The following is a 14,013-nucleotide window of genomic DNA, read 5'->3' as shown; positions in this document are numbered from 1 at the left end:
GGTAGATGTTTGTTCAATGGAAGAAAGAAAGTCATTTTTTTAAAATGGTTTTGTGGGGCCAAGGATTTAGCTCAGTGGTTTTGCCACCTGCTGCGAAAGTGCAAGGACCCGAGTTCAATCCCCAGTACCTAAATAAATAAAAATGGTTTTGTGTTTTCTTTTTCATCTTCTGTTTTTGCGGTACTGGGAATTGAATCCAAGGCCTTCGCACTGAGTTATATCCATGGCCCTTTTAAAGTTTATTTGGAGACAGAGTATTGATTGCTAAGTTGCTAAATTGCCCAGGCAATTCATCAGTGACTACCTGCTCCTGGCCCAGCCACTCTGTCTGTGTGGCCTGCTATGATAAATTGCAATTCTGTGTCTCAGCCTGCATTTCTCCGGTTCTGTGGGCAGCAGTTTTTCCTGTGACTTCTCTTATAGCTCTAACAGCATTGACTCTTCAAATTGTTTAGCTTTCAACCTGTTGTTAGGCTGGAATTGCAATTTACATGCAGAACTGGAAACCAGAAAGCAGTGTGGCACTATTTTGGGAACAGTACCATAAATAGTTCCATAAATAGGGGGAACAGTAGGAAACTGACTCTCACCCCTCTGGAAGCTCTACCAGCATAATCCAAAGGTGAGTGCAGCCAAGGGCTGGTGGGTGCAGTGTTTTCATGCACCACTGGTAGAAATTTCACGTTGTGTCTATTCTCTCTGAGGAGCAAAGGATCTTAGCTCTGTGTCATAGAGGAACATCAGTGACTCACTGCTCAGGTATCTCTGAGTCTGAGAAATAGCACAGGTTTTTCTCACAAAAGAAGCATGTCTAGTAGTGCCAATGACACTGTTCTAATTTCCACAAAGAACCACAAGCTCTCCATATTCAACTTTCAGACTTGTCATTTGCCACACTTGGCATATCTATGTGACAATCATTGCTTTGCCTTTGCAGTGGCTCTCTGAGTTCAGCCTCAAAAATATTTCAAAATTAAGACAACTTTGAGCAGCATATTTTTTCATTTACATGAACAATGAATTGTTTCATCTGATCTACATTTGGCTGTCATCCAGATATTTAAGTCTTAAGTCTTCTGAGTGACCAGCACCCTCCCTACCCAACCAAGTAACTTCTCTATAGGAGAGCTAATGCCCCTGCCTGGCTACTTGCTTTGACCTGAGACAGATCCTGGAGCAGGGAGGGGGATAGGATCAACACATTATTTCCTTTTACATGAACTTCATCTTCCAAAGCAATACTAAAGCTAACTAGGACAGAAGCTGAAGACAATTTTTAAGTTCACTGTTTAATTGACTTTCATTGAAATATTCCCAACCTAGAAAGTAAAATAAAATTTCAAGAATGGTACATATAAAGAAAGAAAATATTTTAGAGAACAAAAATATTGGAAAAAAATTTTTAGTTCTTTATGAATGTGCATGATTGAAAAAGTATTATTTTCACATTGAAAACAATTCAAGATCTACAGAATGAAAAATAGCAAGTTTCCTTATGACTCATCTATCCTCTACTTTCCGGATGTAAATAATCACTAATAATTATGTAAGTATCTCCCAAGAAGAGTCACAATTTCCCCTTCCTTCCTTCCTTCCTTCTCCCTCCCTCCCTCCCTCCCTCTTTCTTTCTTCCTTCCTTCCTTGTGGGAATTTTGAACCTAGCAGATTCTAATGCATGCTAGGCAAGCACTCTACCGAGCCACACCCCCAGCCCTTTTTATTTTGAGACAGGGTCTCGCTAAGTTGCCCAGGGTGGCCTTGAATGAACCAGCTACAATATATTTCTAAAAAGAAAAATTTCTGGGCATGGTGGTGCATGTCTATAATCCTAGCACTTGGAAAGCTGAGGCAGGAGAATCACCACAAGTTTGAGGCCAGCCTAGACTATATAGTGAGTTCAAGGCCAGCCTGAACTATATAAGCAAGACCTTGTCTCAAAAAACCAAATTTTAAAAAGAAAAAGAAAACTTTTTGGTTTTACAAACAGACTAGGTTATTAAGATAATGCACCTTCCCATAGCAGACAACTAGAATGGAGGGATAAAATATTAACTACAAACAAATGAGAGGTTTTGGTTTTTTTTGAGACAGGGTCTTGTTATGTAGCTCAGGCTGAGCTTAAACTCACTAGCCCAGGCTGGCCTTGAACTCGAAGCAATCCTCCTGCCTCGGCCTCCTGAGTGCTGGGATTACAGGTGTACACCACCATACCATACCCAGCACAAATGAGAGTTTTTAAACTTGCCAACAAGATAATGGAGAATTATAAGACCTCAAACCAAGACAGCCAGAAAGCAGGGAGGTAAGTGGCCCAATTTAGCTCACAGGATATGAGACATGATTGCTAGGTGAAGAGGGCTGAGTCCAGACTGAACTGAACTCAGCAGAACAAAAACAGAGCTGGGTTTGAGGGAACTGTAGAGCCCTGGAAGGCATCCAGAGATCAAAGCCTGGGCTATCAATGACGGGATAGTGGAATCTAATGGGAGCGCTTACCATATGAATTTGAGATCCTAAAAAGGCACCTCCTAAAAGCAAACCACCTCACTCCATCGCCAAGAGGACTATAGAGTTGCTCTGGTGCTAAGCAGAATGAGGAGAGGGAAGGAAAGACATCTCTGAGGGTTTATAACCATGAGCGGGTCCTTCATGGATTCCAGTCCATCCTCCCACCACTAGAGAGGTCCACAAAAGCTTAAGCAGAGCACTGCTCGTGGCCCCAACCTGGTGGTTGTCCTGAATGCTAGCAGAGACAAAAACAAACCTCCTCTGGAGAAGAATTCTCATCTTTGGGCTTGGGGAATTATGAAAATAAGTTATCAGCACAATGAGCAACACACAAAGATGATCACACAAACACGAGTCTATAAATAGAAAAATCTAAAGACTCTACATGAAGAGATTGTTAGATCTGGAAAATGTTTCATAAAGTTGCAAGGTACAAAATCAACATACAAAAAAGTAACATTTTTATACGCCAATAATGAACTTTTGGAGAAAAATCAAAAAAGTAATCCTATTCACAATAGGCCTGTTGAACCTGAGAAAAATCACTCAGAAGTTATACACATTATCACAAGGCCTTCACCCTTGGTTATCACTCAGGAGCATTTTTGCCCAGCAAGGGACATCTGGCAATGGCCTATATTTGCTTATGATAGCTGGGAGGGAGATTGCCAGTGGCATCTGACATGTAGAGGCCAAGAATACCCTACATGTTCTATACAATATAGCAAAGCTACCCAAAATGTCAGTAGTGAGAAACCCTAGATCAGAGATGCAAGTGGAAAAGTGAAAAGGCAGTGGGACTTCCAGGAAAAAGTCTAGGCAGGAGATAGAAGCTTGCTTATCACCAACAAATCGATGGTCCTCGTGGTCCGGAGGCTGCAAGGAGAGCAGCTGGATAGAGAAGAGGTCTGGATGCATGGTCCACTCCGAGATGAACAGACTAGAGAAGGAGTAGGGGCAGCAAAGACAGCTGAGAAGAAAAACCAAGAGTGAGGATTGGAAAGAAGTGTCAGAAGTTTGAAGAGAGAGGATCCGTGATAAAAAGGGCCACTTAGGAAAGTAGGGAAGTAAGCAAGGTAGGCAAGTATACTCAGGCCCCAGGGGAGGTAGTGGGTTTAAAACAAGACTAGTTACCCAGCCGCATGGATGCAGCCACAAGGCCTGCAGTTTAACCAGGGTGTGGTGGCTCTGCCAACCAAGTAAAATGAGCAGTCAGGACCAAGGGAACTGAGGGTGTGTGTGTGGAGTGACCATCATGCTAACTGTGGAATTTAAGCTTTGCAAGGAAGAGAAAACAGCAGGGGGTGGATGGGCTGTGAAAAGGTGGGAGAATCAATGGCTCACAGACTGGACAAAGGAGAAAATTGTTGGGTACTAGAGTAAGGCCAGAGAGAGGGTCATATAACTGAGATTATACATGGTTAAGGTGTTATGGGTCTTAAAAAAAAAAAAATCTGAGAAGTGATTGACTTAAGACAGCTCAAGAAGGTGAGAAGCTGGGCTGTTAAGTCATCTACTTTAGTACTGACATCATAATGGGAGTAGTGGAAAGAGTGCCTGAGCAAAGGGAACTAAAACCATCAAGAACTTAGGGAAGTGATCCCAGGGCCAGGGGAGGATGGCAACACTGGGGAAAGTGGACCACAGGACTATAGGAGAGGTGATCTCATTTTCATGCATACATTTTACAATGAAAATACATTCTGATAGAAAAAAGTTACTGTAAAAATTGTGGGGTCACCTAAAATCCTCTTTTGAAATGGCCAAATACAGATGCATATATACACCTTTAAATACACCCCAATAAGACTCTTTGATACAGTCTCCAACTGAGTCACATGCTTCAGAAAAAAGCACTAAGAATAGTAAAAAATGTTTTGTTTTTGTTTTGGTGCTGGAGATTGAACTCAGAACCTCCTGCATGCTAAGAAAATGCTGTACCACTGAACTATAAGCAAAGCCCTCAAAGAGTAAAAACTTTCTTAAAAAATAAGCAGCAACTAATGAGGTATAAAGTAAATGGTCTATTAAAAATTATAGCTGGGCATGGTGGTGCGTCCCTGTAATGCCAGCATTTGGGAGGCTGAGGCAGGAGGATTGCCCAGAGTTCAAGGCCAGCCTAGGCTACATAGTGAGTTAAGACCACCCTGAAGTACAAAGGGAGACCCTGTCTCAAAAAACAAAAATTATGAAGCTGACTGGGCCATGCCTGTAATCCCAGCTACTTGGGAGGCTGTTGAGGCCAGCCTAGGCCTCAAAGACTCTGTCTCAAAGTAAAATAAAAAGGGTCAGGGATATAGCTCAGTGGTAGAGTGCTTGCCTACAGTATAGAAGGTTCTGGATTCAATCCCTACTACTGCCAAAAAAAAAAAAAAAAAAAAAGATGGAGCTTGAGAATGCGGTCTGTCCTATCTTAATAAACAACACTAATGTATATCTACCCAGAATTCAAAATTGTTGTACCGAGTTCTATTAAAACACCAGAATTTTAAATGTTATAAGTGAGTCAACAATGATATACCTGATTTCACTTCCTCTTGAAAGTGAAAATTAGGAAACAGTTTCTGGAGCTTACTCCTTTGTGGAGGTAGGGAGGAGAAAAGACAAGAAAGAAAGAGGAAAAGTATGTTTTCAGAAGGTTTATTCATTCCTTTAGGTGAGGTGAATTCACTGGTTTTTAGTTTTGCTTAATGCCAACATTCTACATTTCTTCTTTGCCTCCCTCTTTAGAGACTTTATAAAGACCCAAGAAGAGAGGAAGCAGGAAGGAGGGAAGTCAATGGCAGAAAAAGCAAAGAATGACTTTACATTCAAGGTGTCCAGGACAATTTCACATGTGGCTAGGCTACCTGATACCAAGTCATAAAAGCCCAAACACAATTTAATGTTTGTATTCTCCCACTGAAGCGAATAGGGAAAGATTTACCCAACGAACACTGACCATTCTGTTCTGCTTCATGGCTCTAATTTGCAAAGCAGCAGGAAGAACCTTTGTGTGGGACACACACATGCTCAGCCCAACAACCACAGCCCTTTGTTCTTAGCTCAGTCTCCAGTCGCCATGGGTTTCTTCCCAGGGTGTCACAAGAACATTCTGATAAAGTCATGAATTTGAGGCAATTATTGGCCTCTTTCCACATGGGGAATATTAAGGCACAGAGAACTGAGACAAGTGATCAAAGTCCCAAGGAGCAAAGCCCCAGTTCCAAGTAAGTCCCTTGAACAATTTTATATTGCTACTTCCGTGCCTTCAACCAGGCCATGCTGTTCCTGCAGTTGCCTCCTTTGGAGCCCAGCTGTCTACACCCTGCCCCTCACTCCACTCAGGGGCACATGGTAGACTGGAAAGAGTGCTGGATTTGGTCTCAGAAGCTCTCAAATCAAAGTGCTGCCTCACCGACTTATTTATTAGCTATGTGTCCCAGAACAAGTTAGTGTGTCTGTTCATCTCAGTTTTTTCATGTAAAGCAAAGATAATGCCTGTTCAGCCTACTTCAGAATGTTTTAGAAAGAAGCAATTGCAGTCTGGGGAAGCTGAGGCAGAAGGATCACAAGTTCAAGTCCAGCTTGGACAATTTTGTGACACCCTGTCTTCTGAAAATAAAAATTTAAAAAGGGATGGGGATGTAGCTCAGTGGTAGTGCCCCTGAATTTTATCTTTCAGTATCATATGCACACACATACAAAAAGCAACTAAGAAAGCTGGGCATGGTAGCGCATGCCTGTAATCTCAGCTACTCAGTGAAATTTGTTATATTCTGGCTTTTGAGAGGTGAAATATAAATAAATTTCATAATTTATCAAAAAAAAGGGGGGGGGCTAAGGCAAGGAGGATGGCAAGTTTGAGGCCACCCTGGGCAACTGTCTCAAAAAATAAAATTTTAAAAAGTTAGGGATGTAGGTCAGTGGTAGGGCATTTTTTGTAGCATGTGCTGGGTTCAATGCCCAGCACTGCCAAAAAAATTAGAAATTAAAAAAACCCAAGAAACTAAGACAATACATGTAGAAGACCATAGTAAACTTCAAGAGCCACAAACTTTAAGAATCTTGTATTAGTCAAGGACCAGTTAGGTCCCACTTAATCCAGGAGCCTTCCAGCCTTTCAATCCAGCCCACACTGAGCTCTCCTTTGGCATTTCCTGCTGCAGTATTATCTCAGCACTTGATAGATTTTGTCTTATACTGTATTAGTTAAACATTTCTTGGTCAGGAACGTCTTCCCTCCACAGAGCCTAGCACAGCACTGTGAGCATGGCTGTGTTCCATATTATCAAGGCCATGAGTGAACTGTTGGAGCTGAGAGCTCTGTAACCACAGGCTCGTTTCCACAAAGAAAAGAAAAAGATTTCATTTATTTTTTTGGTGCTGGAATTGAACCCAGGGCCTCATTCATGCTGGGCACACTCTACCACTGAGTTGAGGAAAAAAAAATATTTTTTTTGTTCCAGACAAAAAAATTTCAAAGCTTCTCTGTGGTGTACAGTTATAGTCACAATGTAATAAGGATACTCACCAGGAGGGCAGGGTTTTCTGCTTAAAAGAAGAGAATTCACCATATCAACTGTTTAAAGAGGCCAAGCATAGGCCAATCACAGATAAGATCCCAGAGGCTCCTGCTAAGAGGTGCCCCAGAGGGAAAAATTTCTCCCCAAGTCTCTCCTGAGAGTAAGATGACCTCACAGCCAGCTGTGGTGGTGCATGCCTGTAATCCCAGCAGTCGGGAGGCTGAGGTAGGAGATTCGTCACAAGTTCGAGGCCAGCCTGAGCTACATAGTGAATTCAAGGCCAGTCTGGAATATATAGCAAGACCCTGTCCCATAAAACCAAACGAACAAAAAGAAAACAAAAAGACCTCACAGGGAAAATATTATTGGATACATTTGCACAGGAAGCTGCTCTTGTTTGGTTTCTACAGGAATAAAGACTTCCTGGAGGTTTTCTGTTTCTCCCAAGGTGGAGGGGGGGATATATGTACTCTGCATAAAGAATCCTTTCGTCAGCAGCATTTAGTAGCTTTCTCACAAAAACCCATCTACTGGTAACTGTTTACCTTATCTTTTATCTTTGTAAAGTAGGGTGCTGGGGCTTGGTCGGGGCTGGTCTTTGAATGAGTATGTGGCCACTTGCTTCTTTAACAGGTCCAGGAAGTCAGGAGGCTTGTACAGTGGAAGATCATTTATGACTGGATTGTTTCTTTGCACAAGAGGTGGCTTTTTCCTTCCTTCGTTTTTAAAATTGTAGGTTGCTATCACTGGATTTAATAGGGATTCTTCAATAAAAGTTTTCAAGTGATAAGAGTATTCTGTGGAAAATTGACATCGGTTTCAGATCTATTCTTCGAAGGGTCATTGCTAGGTAGCATTTCTCTTTGCACTCATGTTTAATGAAATTCTATCAAATATAATAAACACTCAACAGAATATTTCAAGAGAATCCATGATTATCTTTCTGAAACAATTGCTGCATTATCACTAATGGGTTATGCTTGAAGTTTAACTCTTTAAAAAGTAACTTCAGGGATATATCTGTTTGCAATTCAACTTTGACTATAGATTGCAGGCCTCTAGGGAGACTACTCAGGATAGTTTCTTGGCTAAGTAAAAGCTATCCTACTTTTGCTTAGCAGATACTATGTTCCTAACTGGCCCTCGGAGGGAAGCTAAAAAGATAACAATGTGAGCCTGAGGATGAACTGGCAGGGCATAAGGGCTACATAGTGCAAGAAGAGGTTTGGCACTTTCAAACCCCAACCACAATGCAGCTGAAAGGCCAGATCTGCTGTGTGAGTCACTGCTATTCTGTAGCTACCTTTCCACTGACCACTCAGCTCAGTTCTGCTATTAATTCAGTTCCAAGAAGGCTTTGAGCCATGGGCTCCCTCTTACTGAAGGGCGTTGACAGAAAATATGCAATACAGAAACCATCTCTTGAAAGGGTAATGTTCTGGTCATTTTTTCATATATTACCGTCTTGTTTTGTGCATTTTATTTATCGATCATGTTAACAAATGTTATAGGCTATCAGCGGTGGCGAACGTATGGCCTTCATGGTGCAGTGAGCACACAGAGCCCTCTCTGTCATCACACCGAGCAGCCAAACATCAGATAACAGCTGACATAGTGGAAGTGTTGGCACTGTGTGATAAATAAGTGGGTTTTGGGTTGCAGTTTGGGCACTTGGTCTCTAAAGGGTTTGCCATCACTGTTCTACACACAATAAAATTTGGAGCCAAATCACCTTTCCAGAATGGATGCTTTTCTTTCTTGTGCAATAGCACAAGATCATAGGATCAAATGTTGACCTTACCTAATATTCTGTAAAGCACCTGGATTCCTAGAGATGTTTTATTTTCTTAGCTTTCATTACACTCAAAATTTAAAGCTAATTTTTCATTCATATACTAAAATTCTAAATATGAAATTGGGTCTATGTAGATCTGAACCAGCAGTTTTCTTATAATAGTTACTGACTTAAAAGGTAAGGCTGATTAAAATCTTAATGGGAACAAAATAATTTGAACAGGAAAGACTGAAAATATACACACTGTTAATGTTGTTCTCCACCATTCTTCTCTTTGAAAAGATGAAGTCTTCCTCATTGGTTTCTAATAACAAACACAAAACACGTTATTCATTTGAGAGGTGATCCCTTAAAATTTATATTTACTTGGGGCCGGTGATTTAGTTCAGTGGTTTCGCCACCTGCTGCGCAAGCGCAAGGACCCGAGTTTGATTCCTGGTCCCCCCCCATTTATATTTACTTAAATTAATCTCTGTACTGAATTGATAAGCCATTATTAAAAACTACACAATGATAAATTTTGTCCATATTTCATGATCTTAAGTGCTTTTAAATATCTAAATATCTTTGGTGAAATCAGAGTAATAAATATCCCCATCTCACAGAGATGTAAGGCTATTAGATGTGTTCTTAGGGAAAACAAAGAGCAGGGCTTGACCTGTAGCCCCTTCACTTAGCAGCTAAGTGCACTGGACAAATTATTCAGCTTTTCGCCCCTGCCTTCCTTGCAGGAGTATAAAGATGAGAAAAGGGTAGTGTACATACTACACCAACCAGCGCTCAATAATAAATGGTAGCTTTTATATTTAACACCTCACCTGCCAAGAAGCAGATTATTTTGGTATTTCCACAAAAGCTCTTATCTTCCATACTATTTATTATTTCATTTATTTCAAGCCCCACTAGCCACAGATTTTATAATGCTTTTGTTATAAGAAATATGGTTCACTTCAAGCAAGAGTGCATTAAAAATAATTTAATCCATTAAGACATCCTGGTATAATTCATCCTGTCTTGTAACTGAAATCCACTTATGTGTACAAGTACTGGGCTTTGGTTTTACTATGAAATGTGTGCATTTCTCTAAAATCATATGGCTTCATACATACTATTTGAATTTCTTCCTATAACATTCCTTTATCAGGTTTATGTTGAATCTTCTGTTGCACATTTTATAGTAACAGAAAGAAAGCTTTCCCAGGCAGGTCAAGACAGGCCTCCCACCTCTACCTAAGCACAGGGAAATGAAGGGGGAAGGAGACAAAGAGGCAAGTATGATAAATCCAAAGGAAGGTTAACTGGTAGCCTGCTGTTTCGTTTGGCCCAAGGCAGGTGACTTAAAATCCACCCATTCTACATTTCAAATTCACTTTTAAAGGAGAAAGATAAACAATACCTTAAACATCTTTCATCCAAATTTATTTAAAAACTAAAGGCAATTTCAAAAATGTAAAAGTACTGAAGTAGGAAGCAGGGCAAAATGTGTCTAATAGACTAGGGAAGAAAAAACATTCAGTAGGAGGGGAAAAGCTGAAACATAATCTCGCCCTACGAGAGCAATTAATTGTGGAAAGAAGGAAACTACTCAGAAAACAAAGGATGAAGGGGAATGGTATGGGAGAAAGGAAAGGGAAATAAAGCGCAGGAAAGATCAAGTGGTTAGGAAGATGGGACAGTGGCGTACTGTGTTATGTGAGGGCAGCGAGAGAAGGTAGGAAGAGAGTAGAAGGGCTCAGAGACTGCACACCAAGAGGGAGTGGGAGAAGGATGAGGAGATGGTGGCGGGAGGCAAGTCCATGGTACCGAGGCAGTCACTAGCGGATCTCCATGCCTCAGGTCTTCTCTTAATACTGTGTTGGAGGGGATGGCGATGACCGGCTGTTCCATTACGGCCTGGACTCTCCCTACTCTCCCCGGCGCAGCATCCGGTTGCTAGGAGGCACAGGCTGCCGCCTCCCGAGAGCGCACAGCGCGGGGGGACCTGCACGTTCTTCTTCGGTGGCTGGAGTAAGGGAGGCGGGCACATGGCGAGGCAATCCCTCGAGAGCCTTGCACACGTATGGTAAGAAAATCTAGAGGGTTCCAGGGTCGCCAAGAGCCTCCGGGTAAGTACAAGTCAAGGAGGCTTGTCCGGGTTTGAGCACACCCACCATCTCCATCAACTCCATCTAAATCACCTTCAATCCCGCACCCCCTGCAGGAGGTGCTTCATTGCACTTTTAGGCAGAAGTATGCTTTAGCAGTCTCTAAACTGCCAGCAGAAATCGGGCTCACTTCTGAGTTTGAGGAGTGAGCACTATAGACAGCACTAGCTGTGAAACCACAAACCACCCTTCTTCTGTATAGACCCTTCTCTGTGGGCCTCTCTTGACTGTAGCTTCTTCACTTAGAAATATTCTCCTCTTCAAAAACAAGCAGTCCTGGGCCAGGGATTTAGCTCTGTAGTTCTGCTGCTTGCCTCGCAAGCACAAGGATCCGAGTTCAATCCCTGGTACCAAAACCAAAAAAACCCAAAACTGTCCCTCCACCTTAATCTGATTTTGGAGTACCTGTGTTCTTTGCATGTAACACACATTAATTTCGTTTGATCCTCACCTCACAACCCTGCAAAGCAGGCCTTAGTCCCATTTTATGAGATGATTCCTTTGACAGCTGAGTTAACTCAGTATCACAGATATGACAGCCAAAATTTAAATCTAGATCAGTTTTGGCTTTCAGACTTTCAAAATGTGGACTCAATTCTTTCAATTCCCATACTTTCCAACTCATAACCTGACATGCACACATGCCTATTAAAACTGCACTAATCCAGTGACCCAACTGCCAAACCCAGTGGGCATTTTCTACTCTTACTAAAGCTCATCTCTTTTTCATTGCTGTAGTGACCGCTCCCCTTCATTCTTTTTTTTTTTTTTTTTGTACCGGGGATCGAATTTGGGACCTTGCCCTTGCAAGGCAGGCGCCGGAACCACTGAGCTAAATCCCCGGCCCTCCCCTTCATTTGAGTGCTTTTCCTTTGACCACCAGGATTTGAACTCTGGCTCCATTTCCTATTGTTCTGTACTGTGTTCTTGTCTATAAGAAGAGAGGTATTAAAGTAATCCCTACCCACCTGGGTTTATGATTCAAATGCCTGGTACCACTTTAAGACAAAAGCGAAGTTCATAATTCAAGCTCTACCCTCTTCTCTCCCTCACCAGAACTTCATGCTCTGGTGTATGATAAATCCAGTACATCTCCAGAATTCTGTCTCAACAGAGACAGCTCAGAGCAGTCCTCCTAAGCCTACTCCATCATGTCCCAAAGACGCTGAACCTATTTTCTTTGAGGATTCATTCTGACAAATTGTTTCTCCTAGTATTTATTTTTACTTTTGAGACAGGGTTTCAACTATGTAGATCATGCTGGCCTTGAACTCACTACAGTATGTGCCTCTGTCTCCCAAGTGCTGGGATTACAAGACATGCATCACACCACATTCAGCTTCTAATTTTAGACATTCCCAAAATATGATTTTTAACTCTGAACCCTTGGAACACAGTAGGGACTAAAATATTTGAATGACTTTTTTTTCCCCCCCTAAACTAAACCAGAGGATAATATAGCAGTACCATTCAAAAATGTACAAACATCTGGTCATCTTGATAAAATGGAAACTGATTCTGCTCCCAGGGCAGGGCCTAAGATTCTCCAGCTCTTTTCCTTTATGCTGTGCTGGGGATAGAACTCGGGACATCATACATCTACCACTGAACTACTCCCAGCCCAGATTCTGTACTTCTAACCAGCTCTCATCACTGTGGGTGACCTTTGAAGACTAAAGCTAGAGGACTTCATCTAGTTTCTCTTGAAATACGGGGATTCTAAACTCACTTTTTAAAAGGGGCCAGGAACCAAGTTTAAAATGAATTGAAACTAGGCAGCCAAGAGAGAAGTAAACACAAGCTCTCATAAACTTAAACAGATCAAATCTACCCGTGCCTTCATTTCATTTTCTTATTTTGGCTGAGCCTATGAAACTGGCTCAGCAGGCTAGGGACTGGGACCTTAGAGACTAAAACAATGTATGAAAGGTACAGAGAAATCCAGAAACCCACACAAGGTGTGAAAATTGAAGAGAACATCTTGATGAGAAAATAGTTCCTAAGTCTCAAAAATAGAAACAGCATGGGTCAATGATTTCAAGGACTTTACCAATAAAACAGGTGGAACATGTAGGATAAACAAAATGTCCTCCAGAGAAAATACTGCCTTGTACAGGACCATTATTTTCAGGGTAACCTAAAAGTAACTCTACCATTAAAAAAAATTTTCCCTTTCTAAAAACTAGAGAAAATACATAATATTTGAGGATAATCTTCCATAGGGATAGTTTATCGACAGAATTATCTGAAACCGAACATGCTAGACTGTATTACATAAAGAATTAACAAGTACAACTCTGCTAGTATAAAGTGATCAAGTGGAAGTTGACATTTTAAACCCATAGCTCCCAGATACATTCATACTGTAGACAAAGTAAAAGAAATGAACCCAATGCAGATCAGTTAAACTGCAACTATTCCAAAATTTTCAATTTCCTGTAGAATCAAGATAATGCCTACTTTGTGAACTTGTAAAATTATAATATAAAATCACCACCTATGTTTTAGACACATGAATCCAAAGTATGTGCTTCCCCTTTTACATCTTTGCCATTCCTATCTTGGTATTAATTTATATGAACCTCAAACTCTTGAAACTGAAAAAAATACCATTAACTGCCCAATCCTTTCATTTTATAGGGGCTGCAACTGATTTAACAGCATGGTAACACTGAGCACTTACTGCACATGCCAAGGACTGTGCTGACTGGGCCTCATTTCAGTAAACCCTATAAAAAAAGCCTATCAGAAACAGATGAGTACCTTATACCCAATTTACCAAGTAAGATAACTGAGGACTTCCTTCAGGATCACACATTGCTGCAATCACTCAAAATGCCTTTACTTCACATGCTGTTTTTGCCTTGGCCAGAATTCTTATAACATCTAATGGAGGAGGGCACAGTACAGTGAATATCTAAATTCTTCCTAATTGATCAGCTAATATGTGCTAACATGCTCATAGGATTATCAACGCCTGTGACTTCCCTTGTTTTAAGATGATGGGGCAGTAACCCACCAAGTAATAAATTGTCCCCTGGAAAATCCAAAACTTTACAGG

At 41.3% G+C, this 14,013-nt stretch overlaps 1 protein-coding gene across 1 annotated transcript in view; it reads right to left on the bottom strand.

The window, feature by feature from the left end:
• Stpg4 (sperm-tail PG-rich repeat containing 4) overlaps positions 1 to 11,732 on the bottom strand; it is a 40,064-nt gene extending 28,332 nt beyond the window's left edge. Inside the window, exons 1-3 of the mRNA XM_087216257.1 lie at positions 10,471 to 11,732; positions 9,015 to 9,112; positions 7,565 to 7,833 (exon numbers count right to left, since the gene is read on the bottom strand). Of these exons, the coding sequence (XP_087072383.1) occupies positions 7,565 to 7,833; positions 9,015 to 9,112; positions 10,471 to 10,695 (592 nt within the window). The 5' untranslated portion in view covers positions 10,696 to 11,732. The remainder of the gene's footprint in view (positions 1 to 7,564; positions 7,834 to 9,014; positions 9,113 to 10,470) is intronic.
• Between the last annotated feature and the right edge of the window lie 2,281 nt (positions 11,733 to 14,013).

Source organism: Heterocephalus glaber, unplaced genomic scaffold (assembly GCF_053883595.1).
Source record: "Heterocephalus glaber isolate CG9 unplaced genomic scaffold, H.glaber_assembly_v1.0 deba00001457, whole genome shotgun sequence".
NCBI classification, from domain to species: Eukaryota; Metazoa; Chordata; class Mammalia; order Rodentia; family Bathyergidae; genus Heterocephalus; species Heterocephalus glaber.
Note: the sequence above shows the minus strand (reverse complement) of the source record. Positions and strands in the feature narration are given on the sequence as shown.